The sequence below is a fragment of the Haplochromis burtoni genome, unplaced genomic scaffold (genome assembly GCF_018398535.1).
Source record: "Haplochromis burtoni strain Fernald_Lab_line unplaced genomic scaffold, NCSU_Asbu1 Contig_13, whole genome shotgun sequence".
NCBI lineage: Eukaryota > Metazoa > Chordata > Actinopteri > Cichliformes > Cichlidae > Haplochromis > Haplochromis burtoni.
In genome coordinates, this window is record NW_024582374.1 from 3,155,921 (window position 1) to 3,171,360 (window position 15,440).

A 15,440-nucleotide genomic window follows, 5' to 3' on the forward strand; every position below is an offset into this window, starting at 1 on the left:
CAGACCTATCTGACCAACCCCCGCCCCTTACAAAGTGGAAGGAGGGGAGAAATAGTGGGCTGCATAAAATGCGCTTAGTTTTCTCAAACTGGGATTGTGAAAGTTGGCAGAAACTTCTAAAGCTTAGCATTTCCGATCAGTTGCTACCAAACTGCCATAATGGGCGCTGTCACAAAAATTCTTTTAGCTAGTATATGTGTTGCTTTCCTGGCTGCCAAATGGACTTCACCCAGATTTGATGCTGGTAAACTCTGTTCTTTGTCAGTGTGAGAAAGTACTTGTTTGTTTTTAGTTGCAAACTTGCAGCAGGCATGCAGGTTTGTCCAGCAGACAATAATGTGTTAGGTGGTGTTGGACCTACAGTGATCCATACATATGCGTGGTATGCATTTGCAATGTATAAGTTGAAAACAGCTAAATAGAGTCACGCTTACGGATTTAATGAACTTAAAAATGAAGGTTTCACATGAAAAAGGTAAGACTGACGTGAAAGAATCCTAGCTAGCCTACTCGGTTATGTCACAGTTATAACTTAGTATCTCGTAACACCTCACTATTAAAGTCATAATTACAATATTTTACGTCATTTTTTTCCTAATTATTATGAATTAAATCATGACGGATTTTCTTGTTTGTTTTTTTTCTTGTTTGTTATACATATGAAGTCTTTTTTTAATAGACATCATGTGCAGTCAACTTTGATTTGATTTTTGAAGCTCAAAAGCACCCGGGCCAATAATTTGAGGCTTTATGGTCAGGTGTAGCCAGATTAAGGAGATAAAAGATCTGAAGTTGAGTCCAAGAAATCAATTTGCATGTTCAATATGGGTTTCAAAGAATTAGTGATGGAATCAAAGGCTGAAAAAGCAAAAACATGAGCTATAAAACCAGAAACCACAGGAATGTTTAAATTACCAGTTACATTCTTGAAAAAAAAACAATGTACAGAAGGCCCGGAAAACAACAAAAACAACAGCAGATATCTATAGATATCAGCATTCTGAGTAAAAATGCCAGGTCAGACTTTGCTATTTAAAAAAAAATTATACATAAAATCTGAAAAAATGAAACCAACAATTCATATTAGAATTATAGAAATAATAGAATACATGCCACATTATTAACAAATAAAAGGCAGTTTTATGGTGTGGGTGTGTATTACTGCCAACTTGGAAAGGTAATAGTAACAATTTAATGATTTGTTCAAGAAATGTATTAGAAACAGTACAAAGTGAGCGAGTAATTGATAATAATCTGCTCTCCGCATGTGACCAAGGCCTTACCAAAGAGAGAATCCAGCATTTATTCACATTTTGAGAACACACTGTAGAGTCAATTTTCCGCAAGCAATGAAATTATGCGGTCCATGTCAGTGAACTAGTGTTATGTATACTTGCATATCCCATGTGCTCTACTCTGCAACACTGTAACCTTATAAAATACCACATTTTTTTAAAGCTTAAATGCCTATATTTCACAAATGTACGACAGCGCAGGACGATTTGTTTCAGATGCCTTGTGTTTGCTTTGGTTAGTAATAAAATGCAGTTTGAATGTCTGCTTCATGAACCCTAACCCTTAATGGGAATAAGAAGTGGAATAAGAGAGAGAGAACATGCAGTTGATAGCACATTTAGCTAAACCTTTGAAGGGAAAACGGTACTGACATATGGCTCCATTCTCCAGCATGGGGAGTGAAAATTTTCAAACCTGCAGGATATTTAAATCTTTATAGCACCAGGCAAAGAATTAAAGCAACAAACAAGTGATATGGGACCTTCAAAAACAAAATACAGCATGGAAATTCTGGTGAAATAAATAAACACAATATCCAAGCATTTTACTAGTCCAAATGAAGAGTATGCATTTTGCAATTTCTCAAGATGGAAAAGTTTCAAATGCCCTTTGACCTGAAGCAATATATGGAGGGCTAAGATTAGCTTATCTTTTTAGGGTTTATATCTGCCTAAAGAATGATTCTAGATAAACTAACCCATATGGAAAAGAAATAGTGGCCACTTTCTCATTACTTTCATATATTGTTTTAGTAAGTATCCAAAACATACAAGTTTCATTATATAATTCTTCAAGGGATCTTATATCTGTTTTCACTCTTGTATGCTTTTCATACAAGTTTCACACAAGACAGATACAAACTTTATAAGATTTATATATATCTTTTCCATATGTGAAACTATTTCATTGTCATCAAGTTCACTTAAAAACTTTTTCTGCATGCATAGACATATTAATAATGTATGCCATAGTTACTGTGGTCATTTACTCTATTTATTGTTGACTAATAGAAATAACATATTTTTGTTGTTTCTATTAACCTTTCATGTATTAAAACAATTCCATTCCGTGTTGAATACGGTAAACCTTTGTTTCAGATTCTCTCAAAGGGGCTAGGGTACTGGTGACTGGGGCCAGTACAGGTATTGGTGAACAAATGGCGTATCATTACGCCCGCTTTGGAGCCAAAATTGTTATCACAGCAAGGAGGGAGAAAGTCTTACAGCAGGTCAGTTTACGTAATAAACTGTTGAAATTCTGCTCATAGATTGCCATTTACTTGTGTTGTTTTGTGACAGTTATGAATAGACACATTCTGTAGTTCTCTCAATTAACTAACCATGTGCATTTTTAATAATTTTGGCCTTTAGGTAGTAGAAAAATGTCTGAGTTTAGGAGCCCAGAAAGCTTTTTATATAGCAGCAGACATGGCGAATGAGGCTGACCCTGACAAAGTGGTGGATTATGCTCTGGAGAAGCTGGGAGGTTTGGATTACCTGGTCCTCAATCACATTGGGCCTAGCCCCTTCAGCATGTGGAAGGGAGATGTGGATCACACCAAATGGCTGATGAAGGTAACTGAGTATTTTGATGGTCATTCAAAACAGGAAATGGAGAGACTATGCTGATTCATGAATGTTTCTTTGTGAAGGTCAATTTCTTCAGCTATATTCAGATGGCCTGGAAAGCTTTGCCCTCCCTTGAGCAAAATAAAGGATCGCTGGTTGTTGTCTCATCGCTCTTAGGTAGGTTTATTTTTACACTTCTTCAGCATTTTTATACTTTATACTTTTTTATGCAGATGATGACAAACTATCAAATACAAATTGTGTGTACACATATATACCTCCTAATACTTTCACCCACCAGATACAATTAAACTGACATTTTTTAAAGGCACTTTCTACTGCAACTGATAAATAAGTACGGTAATACAGTAATTAAGATTAACTTAATGTATTATGATGACAAGAGTTGATAAGCCACTCTGGAGCTTGTTTGTGTGCACCAGGTGGCTGGGCCATAAATTCGTGTGGAGCTCAACTAAAACAAGCCCAAAAGGTCTATTGTACCATGGGTCAACTACCTGCAGGAGAATCTGTAGAGGGAAAGTGTTTTCTGGATTGGGCGCCAGTCAAAGTCGCAAGTACTGATAGTCTAGTTGTTGGCTTTTTTGCTGTAAGGGACGTGGGGACATCTTTAATGGGGAAGGAGCCTAAGTTTTGGTAGGAAGTTGAGGAATACTCACCAGAGCATGAAAGTGACCACAAAGCTGACCGCAGAAGCAAAGCTGGCGATTTCCTGGTCAGTCTACCTTGTTATGCTCGTTTATTTATATGGGCTGGCAGTAGTGACCAAAATAATAAGATTTGCAGATACAAGTGGCTGAAAAAAGTATCCTTCACAGGGTGTTTGGGCTCACTCTTAGAGATAGGGTGAGGACCTCAGTCATTTACAATGTGCTTTAAGTAGAACTCTTAAATAGACCTCTCCTGGCATGTCAGACTGGCAGGAGGCCTCAGGGCACAGACAAGTATGACAGGAGAAATTAGATCTATTGGCTACCATGGGAATGCCTGGGTATTCCCCTAGAGCACAGTTGTCAAACTCCAGTCCTCGAGGGCTGTTGTCCTGAAACTTTTAAATGTGTCCCTGCTGCAACACACCTGAATAAAATTAGTAGGTCATTAGCAAGACTCTACAGAACTTGACTGGATATTGAGGTGGCAATTCAGCCATTTGATTCATGTTACAGCAGCTCATGAGTGAATGAACATGGTGCAATAAAAGTACTTTAAGAAGTACAGTTTCCAAAACCATCCATTGTGGTTTGTGATTCAGGGAGCAGTTGAAAGAAGCTTTGTTAGAATAAAAGTGACCAAAGTTGAAAAGTGAACTAAAGGTCAGTATATTAGAATCAGCAAACTCTAAGAAAAGTATTTTACCTGCATAATTCATATTCATCAAGTTGGTTATTTTTTCCTGCTCATTACCTGCCCACCTTCCCTTCTGCAGTGGCGCTGGGCCCCTCAGCAGAGCCCCTTAACACAGTTTGAGAACAGCTAAACTAGACCAAAAGATGAAAAGTTGGACTTCCAGAGCTCAGAGATTTGAAATGGCCAAAGGGGAAACAGAAGTTACAACACACAGCAATATAACAAATCAAGAAACCAAACAACTGACATTCAGTACAGACAAATGAATAGAAACTTGTGAATCATATACAATAACAGACGATTACAAGAGCAATATTAAACACAGGCTTGAGCAAAAGAGCAGTTCTCTAATGCGTTTAAAATGGACTTTGACTCCCCGTCGTAACCAGTTCTGACAGTGTTTGAAAGCTCCAAGAAAGCTACTGAAGACGCTTCTCCTACTCTAACGGTTGTTGATGCTTCACAGGTAAAATAAATTCTCCTTTTGTGGCGCCATATTCCTCAACCAAATTTGCCTTGAACGGGTTCTTTGGGTCTCTTCATCATGAGCTGGCTATGAAGAAGAGCAACGTGTCCATCTCTGTCTGCACACTCGGTCTCATTGATACCGACTCAGCTATGGAGAAAGTCCGGTTAGTCAAATATATGTATGCAGAAATATTTGACATTGTGTATTTTGAGATATTTTTGAATTAAGTGTAAGAATTTTCTCTATCCTAGGGGCGTCACTGATGTACCAGCCTACCCCGCCACAGATGCTGCATTGAACATCATCATTACGGGATCTACAAGGCAGCCAGAGCTTTTCTACCCTTGGTTCACATACTTTATAGCTATCACCAAAGACTGGTTTCCTTCTGTCACAGATTATATGATCCAGAACTCCTACAACTACATCCCATGAAGAGCATTTATTCAGCACAACTGAAGCACAATTATACATGTTCCTAATTATAAATATCAACATTTAATTTGGATTTTGGCCTAGCTCTTTGACATTTTGCGGGAACATTTCTGACATTTCAGTTTCCACTTTTCTCATCATTTCTTTGAGAACAGTCCAGTAATAAAATGTATACAGATAGAAAAGCTCAGGACTTGGGATTTTACTTTTTAGGCTACTATTTTAACATTTTAGACATTAGTGTCTGTGTCAATAGTACAGCCACTGCTGTCCAAACATTATTGCACTAGTACTTGAAAACTCAGAAGAAAAAAGTCTGATTTACTACTGATAAGACAACCTCACCCCTCCATTCAGCCCTCCCACACACAGACACAATACCTCACATGAGATTTGGTTATGAAATAAATGAATACGTTTCGTGTTGCTGCTGTTGCTGCTGATAATGAACACAAAAAAATAAACCAGCTTCCTCCTGACATGTTTGTTGGTGTTAATTGTGGTTAATGAAGGGAAGGAAAGGTAGATCATAATAACAGACCACATAAGTCATCCATAGTCTGACAGAAATATCTTTTTACCATAAAATGCAGTTTAGCATATTCCAGGTCAGTACAGCTTAGTGGAGAAGAGCAGTCAGGAAGCTACTTGGGTGACACAATAGAGAAGCCCAAAGCAAACAAAGTCAAGAATGTGAAATAACGTGAGGTATGATAATGCACATAAAAGCAAATGGAAAAAAATGGTTTTTTTGCCAGTGAAATATTTGTTCTGCACCTTAAAGGTATGAAGACCTAATAACTTTAAATTTAGATTTTTTCTTGTATGTGCTAACCCCAATGCCACTATTAGTGTTTAATTATGGAGCTACAAAAATGTTAGCCTCCTATTGCAATTGTCTGCTTTGACTGACAGCCACAGGCACAACTAAACCTAGGTCATTTATACTACGCCAAATCACAACAACAGTCAATAAGGCACTTTATATTGTAAGGTAGACCCTACAATAATACATAAAACAATCATATGACCCCTTTTGACCAAGCACTTGGCGACAGTGGGAAGGAAAAACTCCCTTTTGAATAGGAAGAAAGCTATTTGAAGCTCTGAAACCTGACTGAAACTCTTCAAATAAGCCATATTATTTAAAATAATGATTAATGATACTTGTTATGTGGTCTGTTGATCCAAGTCTGCAGCACAAGTTGAAAGGAAAAATCAAAAAAGAATATCACAAGGAATAATAGTACAAGACTTATAGATCAACTTTAATGTAAAATATTCATATTCAAAAGATCCAGAGACTGGTTGAAAGAAATTGACCAAAACTAAAGTTTCACCGTAGTTTACCAGCACAAGGAAGGAAACACAGAAAATTTGCAATCTGTTATATCAGTATCTTCAAATTATAAAATTGATGGAAAGAATATAGTTTTTGATTTTTTTCCCCCCTGCAATTCTTCTCTCCACACTCCAGTCCATTAGGTGGCAGTAATGGGCTTGTGCCTTCCCACATGGCTAGGTTCAGTGGTTGCACAATGAGAGTGTAAAAGGCAGAAAGTCAAAAGAGCACTGAGATTTAAAAGGCTGATTAGCTCACAGAAGGCAGGCAAGAAGGTGACTGCACTGGAGTAATGATGTCAGTACTGGCAAATGATGGTTTATGACTAAACCATCATCTGCATCAGCGCCCAAATAATTGGTCACATATGTGCACGTTAAATTTCACTGGTAAATGTGAGCCACCTGCTAATGGTTCAGAACAGTATATATTCCTCAAATGTTTGTTTTCTGCCATTTTATTCTGTATTTGTCTTTTCAGACCTCTAACAGCAGCATGTTTATGAGGAGAAGGTTCTCACAGACCAGCAGGAGAGGAACTTGTGGGATTATAATATTATTTTATGCCATGTTATACCCCTCATTAAAGATTGTGAATTATTATGTAGTTTTGGTTTGCATTATTCTCCTGAATTAGAAGAAGGTGATAACTATTACATTTGTTAAACTGATTTGCATTACATTAGCCTGCTGATTTATTGTGAATGAATGATATTGTTTTATGACGCATTATACTGCTGAGTTATAAGAAATACTGTTCGCAGAAAGTCATCGCCTTATTTGTCTGATTGGAAGAGAACAGAACATACTGAAGTTTTCTGCCCCATCTCAGCAGGAGCAGATAAACAGGGAGCCAAGGTCGTAGCTTAGGCGCTGTGTGAGAGAAAGAATGTGAATGTTTAGGCTTTTATGATTAGGTGGGGGCCACTAGAGGCTATAAGAGTTTGATCAATGCTCCACCATTTTGAGATCTGATGCTGTCTGCGTACGGTGTCCATCTCCCACGCGTGTGATCATTAAAATCATCGTTTGACTCAACCCGTTTGACCAGTGTTGTTATTGTGGTTTTTCCTCTTGTATCCATCCCCAATATTTGAATCCGTAACAAACTCCAGTCTGGACCAGGATGGCCCAGAGCCTCCACAGATTAAAGAGTAACAGGAGGAACTTTGTAGAAGTCATGAGGGCGAGCAGGTTGGACTGAAGCAGGAGACTGATACCTTTATGGAGATTCCTCCTTATGAGTAAAGTGACCACAGCTCTCCTGAAGCAGAGAGCCAAGCTCATAAAGAAAGCCAGCATGTGGACTCGGGAGAAATAATTAGAAATGCAAAACCAAAGAAAAGGAGACTTAACAGAAAGCAAAGTAACAGAAAGAAAAGTCTCAGCCCAACTTTTCCAGTGGTACAAACCACAGGCAGGTGCCAGGTTTGTCCCAACCAGGAGTGATTCAAAGATTAGGAAGACCTGTGCACAATGCAAGAGATATATCTGCAAGGAGCATGCACACACTCTCTGCACATCATGTGTACAGTAGTGCAGACAAAACACTTGACTGCTGGACAAGAACATTTCCATGTTCTGACTATTTCACTGATGTTGGTTCACAATTGTATGTGAACCATTGCCTATGATAGTAATATTTGAGGAGAATATGAGGGTTAGAGCTGCTTTTATATTGAGACCTCAGCACCATCTAGTGACAGTATGGAGGACTCATCAGTGGCGTCGTTAGGCCTATTTTAGGGGTGCTTAAGCCTCCCTAAAATATTCTTAAGCCCCCCTAAATAAGTTGGTGTTTATTTATTTTATTTATTAGATTTTTTTTTTGCAATTGGATCCCCCATAGCTGTTGGTCTCAGAGCAAAGCTCTACAAGTTCTCAGCAGTCTATGCACTACTGATGTTTCAGTCGATTCTGTCTGTAACCGAAGGACTCCACAAATTCCTGCAGAAAGAGACTTTAGACCTGGCAGAAGCTTTTATCTGCAAACAAGCTGTGTGTGACACACTTAAGGGCAAACACTCAGATGCATTTGCTACAGAGCTGTATGAGAAAACCAAGGCCCTGTGTAACACCCACAGTATCCCTGAACCAGGTGCCAAGACAAGGCACAAGCAGAGGAAAATGGAGGATTTTGTCCTGGAGGCAACTGTGGGTTCACGCACTGAATTGAACAACTCAGACACATTGAAAAGAGAGTTACTTTTCCCTTGTGTGGATCGGATGGTTGGCGAGCTTGATCAAAGATTTTGCAGTGTAGATGCAGGGCTGCTAAAAGGCATCCAGGCATGCAGTCCTAAATCTGAGAACTTCTTGAGTGAACCACACTTGAATGAACTTGCAAAGCACTACAGACTTGACCTGAAAAAAGAGGAGGTTCTGGTGGCCAGAAACTTTCTTACCCGGAAAACAGAGGCTGGATGTCCACCCAAAAATATGTTGTCTGTGTACAACCTCCTTGATTCAGACATGTTTCCCTCTCTGAAGGCAACCATCCAAGTTGCCCTAACAGTGCCTGTCAGCAGCTGCTCGTGCGAAAGGTCCTTTAGTGCACTGCGTCGGCTGCACTCCTGGCTGCGTCAAACAATGGGTCAGAAAAGACTTCACAGTCTTGCAGTCATGTCTATTGAAAAAGACATGAAAAAGCATCTGAGTCACAACAGAGTGATTGACCGATTGACCGATTTGCCACTCTTAAAAACAGACGTCATTCTTTGATGCTTCCACCCACCAAGTAACTGGTGATTGCAGCCATAAAAATGATGTACTTTTTTATTTTCAGTTTTTTTCTTGTTATTGATGCAGCAAACACATTTCTTCTGTTTTCTTGTTGTACTGTATTATAAAACAGACTGAAATAAAACAATAGATCTATTGGTGGCCTAGGATGTTTAATCTGTCCAAAAAAGTAGGAAAACAATTTCTCAGTCTTGTTTTCTGTTTGTGAAATTTTGTGCTCATTCACTACGTTCGTTCATATCATGTGCATCTCTTGGGGCCTAAGCCCCCCCTGTCCTTAAAACCTAGTGACGCCCCTGGGACTCATCATATCTGTGGTGACTGTTGAGTAACTATGTATACCTGTAAAGCTAGTTCTCATTCCTTCTAAGTCCCTGTTAGTATGTTAACTAATAATTGATCAACAAATTAATTTACTCTGCCTGACAGAAACCTGTTTACAGCAGGATGATTATGTTAGTTTAAACGAATCAACACTAATTGTCAGAATCCTCGAAGCTCAGGCTGAGGGGGCAGTGTGGCAGCAATTTTCAACACTAGATTATTAAACCAAAATCAAAGACCAAGACTGAGTTTGAATTCATTTGAAAGCCAGATGCTTAGCCTTGTCCACCCCAACTGGAAAACTCAAAACCCAGTCTCATTTGTTATCATCTATCATCCAACTGGGCCGTACACAGAGTTTCTGTCTGATTTCTCAGGCTTTTTGTCTGATTTAGTGCTCAGCTCAGATAAATAATTATTGTGGGTGATTTTTTTTTAACATCCATGTAGATGCTAAACATGACAGACTAAAACTGGCATTTGATGTCTTATCTTTTTGGATTTATTTATTGCTAATTAAATCAAACACTGTGCAGTTTATTAAATAAAAAGTTAAAGCTACTGTAAGGAAATGTGTTGATAAAAAAGCACTTTCTCTTTGCATTTGAGGGTGGGCCTTATTGAAGTTCACCACTTTTGAAAACACGCCTCCTTACAGAGCGACAGGAGGAGGGTGAATGGAATGCGGTTGCATAAAAGGCAGTTTGTGTCCTCAAACGTGAACTGTCTAAAGCCCAACACTTCAAAACAACTAGCAGCAAGCTGTTAAAAATGGAAGCTTTCATAAAGATTATTTTAAGTTGTATATTTGTTGCTTTCCTGGCCATCAGATGGACCAGCAATTTTGATGCAGGTAAAGTACGATTATGTTTATTGTTACTGAGAGCAAGTATTAATCTATATTTATCTGTAAACTTTGGTTCAATGACCTAAAGAGCAGTTCTGCTGATAAAAGACGATGCTATTAGAGCTACAGGTTGCAACAGGCTGGGGTGTTGTTTATGGAATGAATGGCGTGAAAACAGTGTATGAAAGCATTTTAAAGGAGTCTGCATATGACATTTACTTAGGTTAGACGTTAAAGTTAAAAGATTCATACGAGGTAAAAGATCATTGCACTCTGTAGTTAATGTTTGACTGATTGAAACAGTTGTGCGGACAATAAAAACGTGCAGTGCCTTCAAAAACTGAAGTAGTTATCTTTTAACTCATGACCTTGCTTTTGATTTTGATTGAGGCTTAAAAGTAATCTCTAATAAACATCTGTACGTTGACGTGTGCATCAATTAAGCAGATAACAGGTCTGAAGTGACGTTCAACTGTTGAACTTGCATTCAAATGGTTCACAGGAAATAACATGAATCTAAGACTGCTGATAGAAATAGCAGGAGGAATTCTGCTACCACTTGTCAGATTCAGTTAAATGCTGCAAAACTGATGGCACAGAAGTTCCCATTACAGATGAGTAATGATCCAAACACACAGCAAAAGCAAAAGCCAAGTGAATGAATTTGTGAATTATATATTCCTGTATTCTCCTCGTCACCTACTCCCAGATATTATAGTTTGCATTTTCCGTATCAAATGTTTGCCATACAGTCAGGACTGTGAAACTTAAGCTCATCTGAATGAAACATGTAAAGTTATTAGACATAATAAGTAAACTCATATAACATAATTTTCTGATTTGCATGGACCAAAGATATCTCTTTAAAAAGGATAGTAAAGGTTTATTGTTTTTAGGATATTTTATGAAAACAGTAAGCAATTTAACGACTTTAAAATGCAAATGAAATCTGAGTGGAATGATTTGCAACTCTCAAAACCTGTATTTTATTCACAATAGAACATGGAGAACTGACAAAAGCCGGGAAAATTCACCATTTTAAGAATAATATTAGCTCATCTTGAACTTGATGGAAGCCACATGTCTCAAAAATGTTGGGGCAGGGGCAACGAAAGACTAGAAGAGTAAGTGGTACAAAAAGAAAAAGCTGGAGGAAAATGTAAAATAGCAAAAACTTGAAATATCCTATCACTGGCATTATATAATGTCATCAAAAGATTCCAGGAGTATGGAAAAGTTTCTACATGCAAGAGATCAGGCGTCTCTGCAGCATTGCATTCTGATTCTGTTTGATTGTAACGGTTATATTTATATATATCAAAATAATAATAATAATTCCTCACTCGCCCTGCAAGATCAATGTCATTTAAATAGTATGTTCTCTCACTTTAAACATTTGATATGTTTTCTGTGTTCTATATGAATAGAATATGTGTTTATGAGATTTGCACATCGATTTCTACAGGCAATGAATTTGAATTAATCGGATTTGTGTCAATGAACTGTTGGTTATGCCCTTGCACATGCCATGTGCTCCATTCAACAATTACAACACTTTGCATCCAGCCGGTTTACGACCTACCACACCTTGTATATCACTCTGGCATTTTAAATAAGCATGTTTCACAAATGGACAATAGCATTTAATTTGTTTCCATCTGTAGACATTTGCAGATATACTGATATCTGATATTCCCAAACTTCAGTTCTGTATATTTCTCCTTTTTGTTAATGTGTGGAAACAAGACTTTAACTATTATCAAGCATGAAGGGTGAACACTTAAAAAACTGGATGTCAATGACATTAAAAGATAAGATAAGATCTCAGAATCACTTCAAAAACAAAACAGTGTTTCTTGGACAAAGAGAAGTCCCCGAAAAGGCAGATTATTGATTAAGCACAGTATATGACTTTTTAACCACCTCATACATTACTGTCAAGGCCGAAACTTTTCCAAATGTCCTTCAACCTGAAAGTTTCAGGTTGTGTGGTGTAGGGGTTCCAAATGCAATACTTGGGCGGGCAAAAATAACAAAGTGCAATCTTTTTATTTGGATGGTTGCAAAAAGTCAAAACAGACCATAACACTAAGAGCATATGAGGACACAGTTTTGGCTTGTATTATATTTTATTTATAAAGTGACAATTAACAGCAAGGATTGTTTCCAGGTCGTTGAACACATCTGCATTATTCTTATTAAATGCTTCACTTACACCTTTACCATGTTTGTGTATTAGTATAATGACATGCCATTAGTATAGTATATATAATCTTTGCCACAGAATCTCTCAGAGGTGCCAAGGTATTGGTGACTGGGTCCAGTAAAGGCATCGGCGAACAAATGGCATATCATTATGCCCGCTTTGGAGCCAAGATTGTTATTACAGCAAGAAGCAAGGACACACTGCAGAAGGTCAGTCAATACGTAAACTACTCAAAATCTACTAAGATGCTGTCATTTAGTTCTATTGTTTATGTAAGTCATGTCAGGGATGATATTTTAGAAATCAAGCAGCTCAGAAGGCAGTATGAGGTACATGAGGATATTCTTTAGTTCTTTGGAGTAGCAGTTTTAGCTATATGACTCATGCCATTCTTATTGATTGTGACTAACAGGTAGTAGAAAAGTGTCTGAGTTTGGGAGCCCAGGAGGCTTTTTATATAGCAGCAGACATGTCCAATGAGCCTGACCTTGATCGAGTGGTAGATTTTGCCTTGAAGAAGCTGGGAGGTTTGGATTACCTGGTTCTCAATCACATCGGCTCGACCCGTGTCGCCATGTGGGATGGAGACGTAGAACATGCCAAGTGGCTGATGAAGGTAACGGAGCGTTTTGATGCTCTATCAGAAACATAAAATGAAAGGAATGCCCTCAGTCATGAATGTTTGTTTGTGTACAAAGATCAATTTCTTCAGCTATATTCAGATGGCCTGGAAAGCTTTGCCCTCCCTTGAGAAAAATAAAGGATCGCTGGTGATTGTTTCCTCACTTGCAGGTAGGTTTGTTTTTATAGTTCAACCAAAGCACAAAAACAGTCACCTTAAGCCACTTTACATCGTAAAGTAAAGACCATGCAATAATTCGAAGAAAATCAAAATTTCAAGTTTTAATTAATTTAGCCACATTAGTGATATTTATAACCTTAGCCATCATATGTGTTTTTGCCTAATGTCCTGCAGTGGACCATCCAGTTTTCCTGACACATTCCCTGAGGGGATCCAGTGTAAAGAAAGAAAAAGCTGCCTAGTCAAGCACAGCGACCCGCTGTGGTGACTCCTTGGTTATCGAACCACATAAGGGAGCAACCAAAAGTAGCTCCAAGAATCGATTAGCAGAGGAAAGTCGAGACATGTTAAGTTTGAAAACTCCAGAAAATTCCTAACAGCTGTTGATGCTTCACAGGTAAAATGCCCAGTCCCTTAACAGCTCCATACGTCTCAACAAAAAGTGCCTTGAATGGGTTCTTTGGGTCTCTTCGTCATGAGTTGGCTATGAAGAAGAGCAATGTGTCCATCTCTGTGTGCACGCTGGGGCTCATTGACACCGAAACAGCTATGAGCAAAGTCAAGTTAGTATGCATAAAAAGATTTGCAGTCAAATCATTTGTGCTGTTTACATGAGTTAATTGCAAGAATTTTTTGTGTCCTAGGGGAAAGGTTAACATGCCAGCCTACCCCGCCACAGAGGCCGCCCTGAACATCATCATCACGGGAGCTACGAGACAGCCAGAGCTTTTCTACCCCTGGTTCACATACATTTGGACTCTCACCAAAGATTGGATTCCTTCTTTTACAGACTATGTGGTCCAGCGTTCCTACAACTACAACCCATGAAGAACATTTATCTAAAGCACAGTTCTACACCTCTTTAATTAAAAACACAGAAATTTGGCTTGGATGTTGGCTTACAGCTTTGCCATTGATTTTTTTAAATGTTGATGTACACACTGGGCAGGATTATACTATGGACAGCTCGTCTGTAGCCGGTGTATGTCACTTCCATTCCTCTGAATCTTAGCCTTCATATTTTAATACACCCAGTTTTATGGCATAATCTTTGACTTTTCCAGTTTCCACTTTTCTCACCTTGCTTTTGAGAGCTGTCCAGTTATGAAATGTCTACGGGGAAAAAAGCTTACGGCTTGAAATTGTTTCATTTTCGTCTCCCTCAAAGAGATTAGCTCCTATCTGCATAGCACAGCCACCGCTGTCCAACCGTTACTGCACCACTAAGTGAAAATTCAGAAAGAAAGCACCTGATTTACTACAAATAAGACTATCTCTGTCTCTCTCACACACTTTCCTTTCATGATTTTCAGCCATGAATGGTATATTAAAGTTTCACATTTCTGCTATTCACTAATAAAAGATGAAAAGCAATAAACATATTCTTTCCTCTCATACTTTAAATTCAAATTCAAATTTTATTTGTCACACACACAAACCATACACAGTATGACATGAGGTGAAATGCTTATTGCTGTGCAAAGCTCGACCAATAAATGACAGTAAGAATTACAGATTTACAGATTACTACAAAAATTGACAGATTTTAACTTAGAAATTTACAGTAAAAATGTGCAAATAGCAGTTTATGTGGGAAATTATTTTAAAAAAGAAATGATAAATTATAAGAAGTGTGCAAAAAGAAAAACCAGAGTGCGTGTGGTGATGTGATGTGATGTGTGTGAGAGAGTCCAGCCCTACACCTGATTCAGGGCCAAAATAGCCTGGGGGAAGAAGCTCCTCCTCATTCTCTCTGTTTTGGCCTTAAGGGAGCGGAAGCACTTCTTATTAATTCAATGTTGTTTGTTTTTTTTAAGTAACTCTACATTTTTTATTTGATAGGACAAAAGGACAAAAGCAAATGACAACAAACAATATAAATAATCTTAAGTCTTTGTTTTCCCTGCTGAATCCTAAAACCCTACAGTAATATAGCTGAGTGGATATGTGAAGTGAAGGAATGGATCTAAGCCCAAAATACACACACACACACACACACACACACACACACACACACACACACACACACATACACACAGATC

The 15,440-nt window shown here is 38.2% G+C and overlaps 2 protein-coding genes across 2 annotated transcripts; both read left to right on the forward strand.

Moving 5' to 3' along the window:
• The first annotated feature begins 47 nt into the window (after window positions 1–47).
• Window positions 48–6,146, forward strand: LOC102294590 (hydroxysteroid 11-beta-dehydrogenase 1-like protein). Its single transcript, XM_005932402.3, has 6 exons — window positions 48–244; window positions 2,394–2,524; window positions 2,667–2,870; window positions 2,948–3,041; window positions 4,699–4,864; window positions 4,953–6,146. Exons 1-6 carry the CDS (start codon window positions 160–162, stop codon window positions 5,134–5,136), a joined length of 864 nt encoding a protein of 287 aa, XP_005932464.1. The 5' UTR covers window positions 48–159; the 3' UTR covers window positions 5,137–6,146.
• Window positions 6,147–10,206: 4,060 nt separating this feature from the next.
• On the forward strand, window positions 10,207–14,793 carry LOC102294874 (hydroxysteroid 11-beta-dehydrogenase 1-like protein). The gene is made up of 6 exons (XM_005932403.3): window positions 10,207–10,396; window positions 12,675–12,805; window positions 13,009–13,212; window positions 13,295–13,388; window positions 13,796–13,961; window positions 14,043–14,793. Exons 1-6 carry the CDS (start codon window positions 10,315–10,317, stop codon window positions 14,224–14,226), a joined length of 861 nt encoding a protein of 286 aa, XP_005932465.1. The 5' UTR covers window positions 10,207–10,314; the 3' UTR covers window positions 14,227–14,793.
• Window positions 14,794–15,440: the final 647 nt, after the last annotated feature.

Bases quoted from the DNA above. Each gene is read 5' to 3' on its own strand.
- LOC102294590 (XM_005932402.3), top strand. From the start codon at position 160: ATGGGCGCTGTCACAAAAATTCTTTTAGCTAGTATATGTGTTGCTTTC. The intron at 2,525-2,666 runs GTCAGTTTACGT...TTTGGCCTTTAG, and splicing joins GGGAGAAAGTCTTACAGCAG to GTAGTAGAAAAATGTCTGAG. The intron at 4,865-4,952 runs GTTAGTCAAATA...TCTCTATCCTAG, and splicing joins TCAGCTATGGAGAAAGTCCG to GGGCGTCACTGATGTACCAG.
- LOC102294874 (XM_005932403.3), top strand. From the start codon at position 10,315: ATGGAAGCTTTCATAAAGATTATTTTAAGTTGTATATTTGTTGCTTTC. The intron at 10,397-12,674 runs GTAAAGTACGAT...TCTTTGCCACAG, and splicing joins GACCAGCAATTTTGATGCAG to AATCTCTCAGAGGTGCCAAG. The intron at 12,806-13,008 runs GTCAGTCAATAC...TGTGACTAACAG, and splicing joins GCAAGGACACACTGCAGAAG to GTAGTAGAAAAGTGTCTGAG.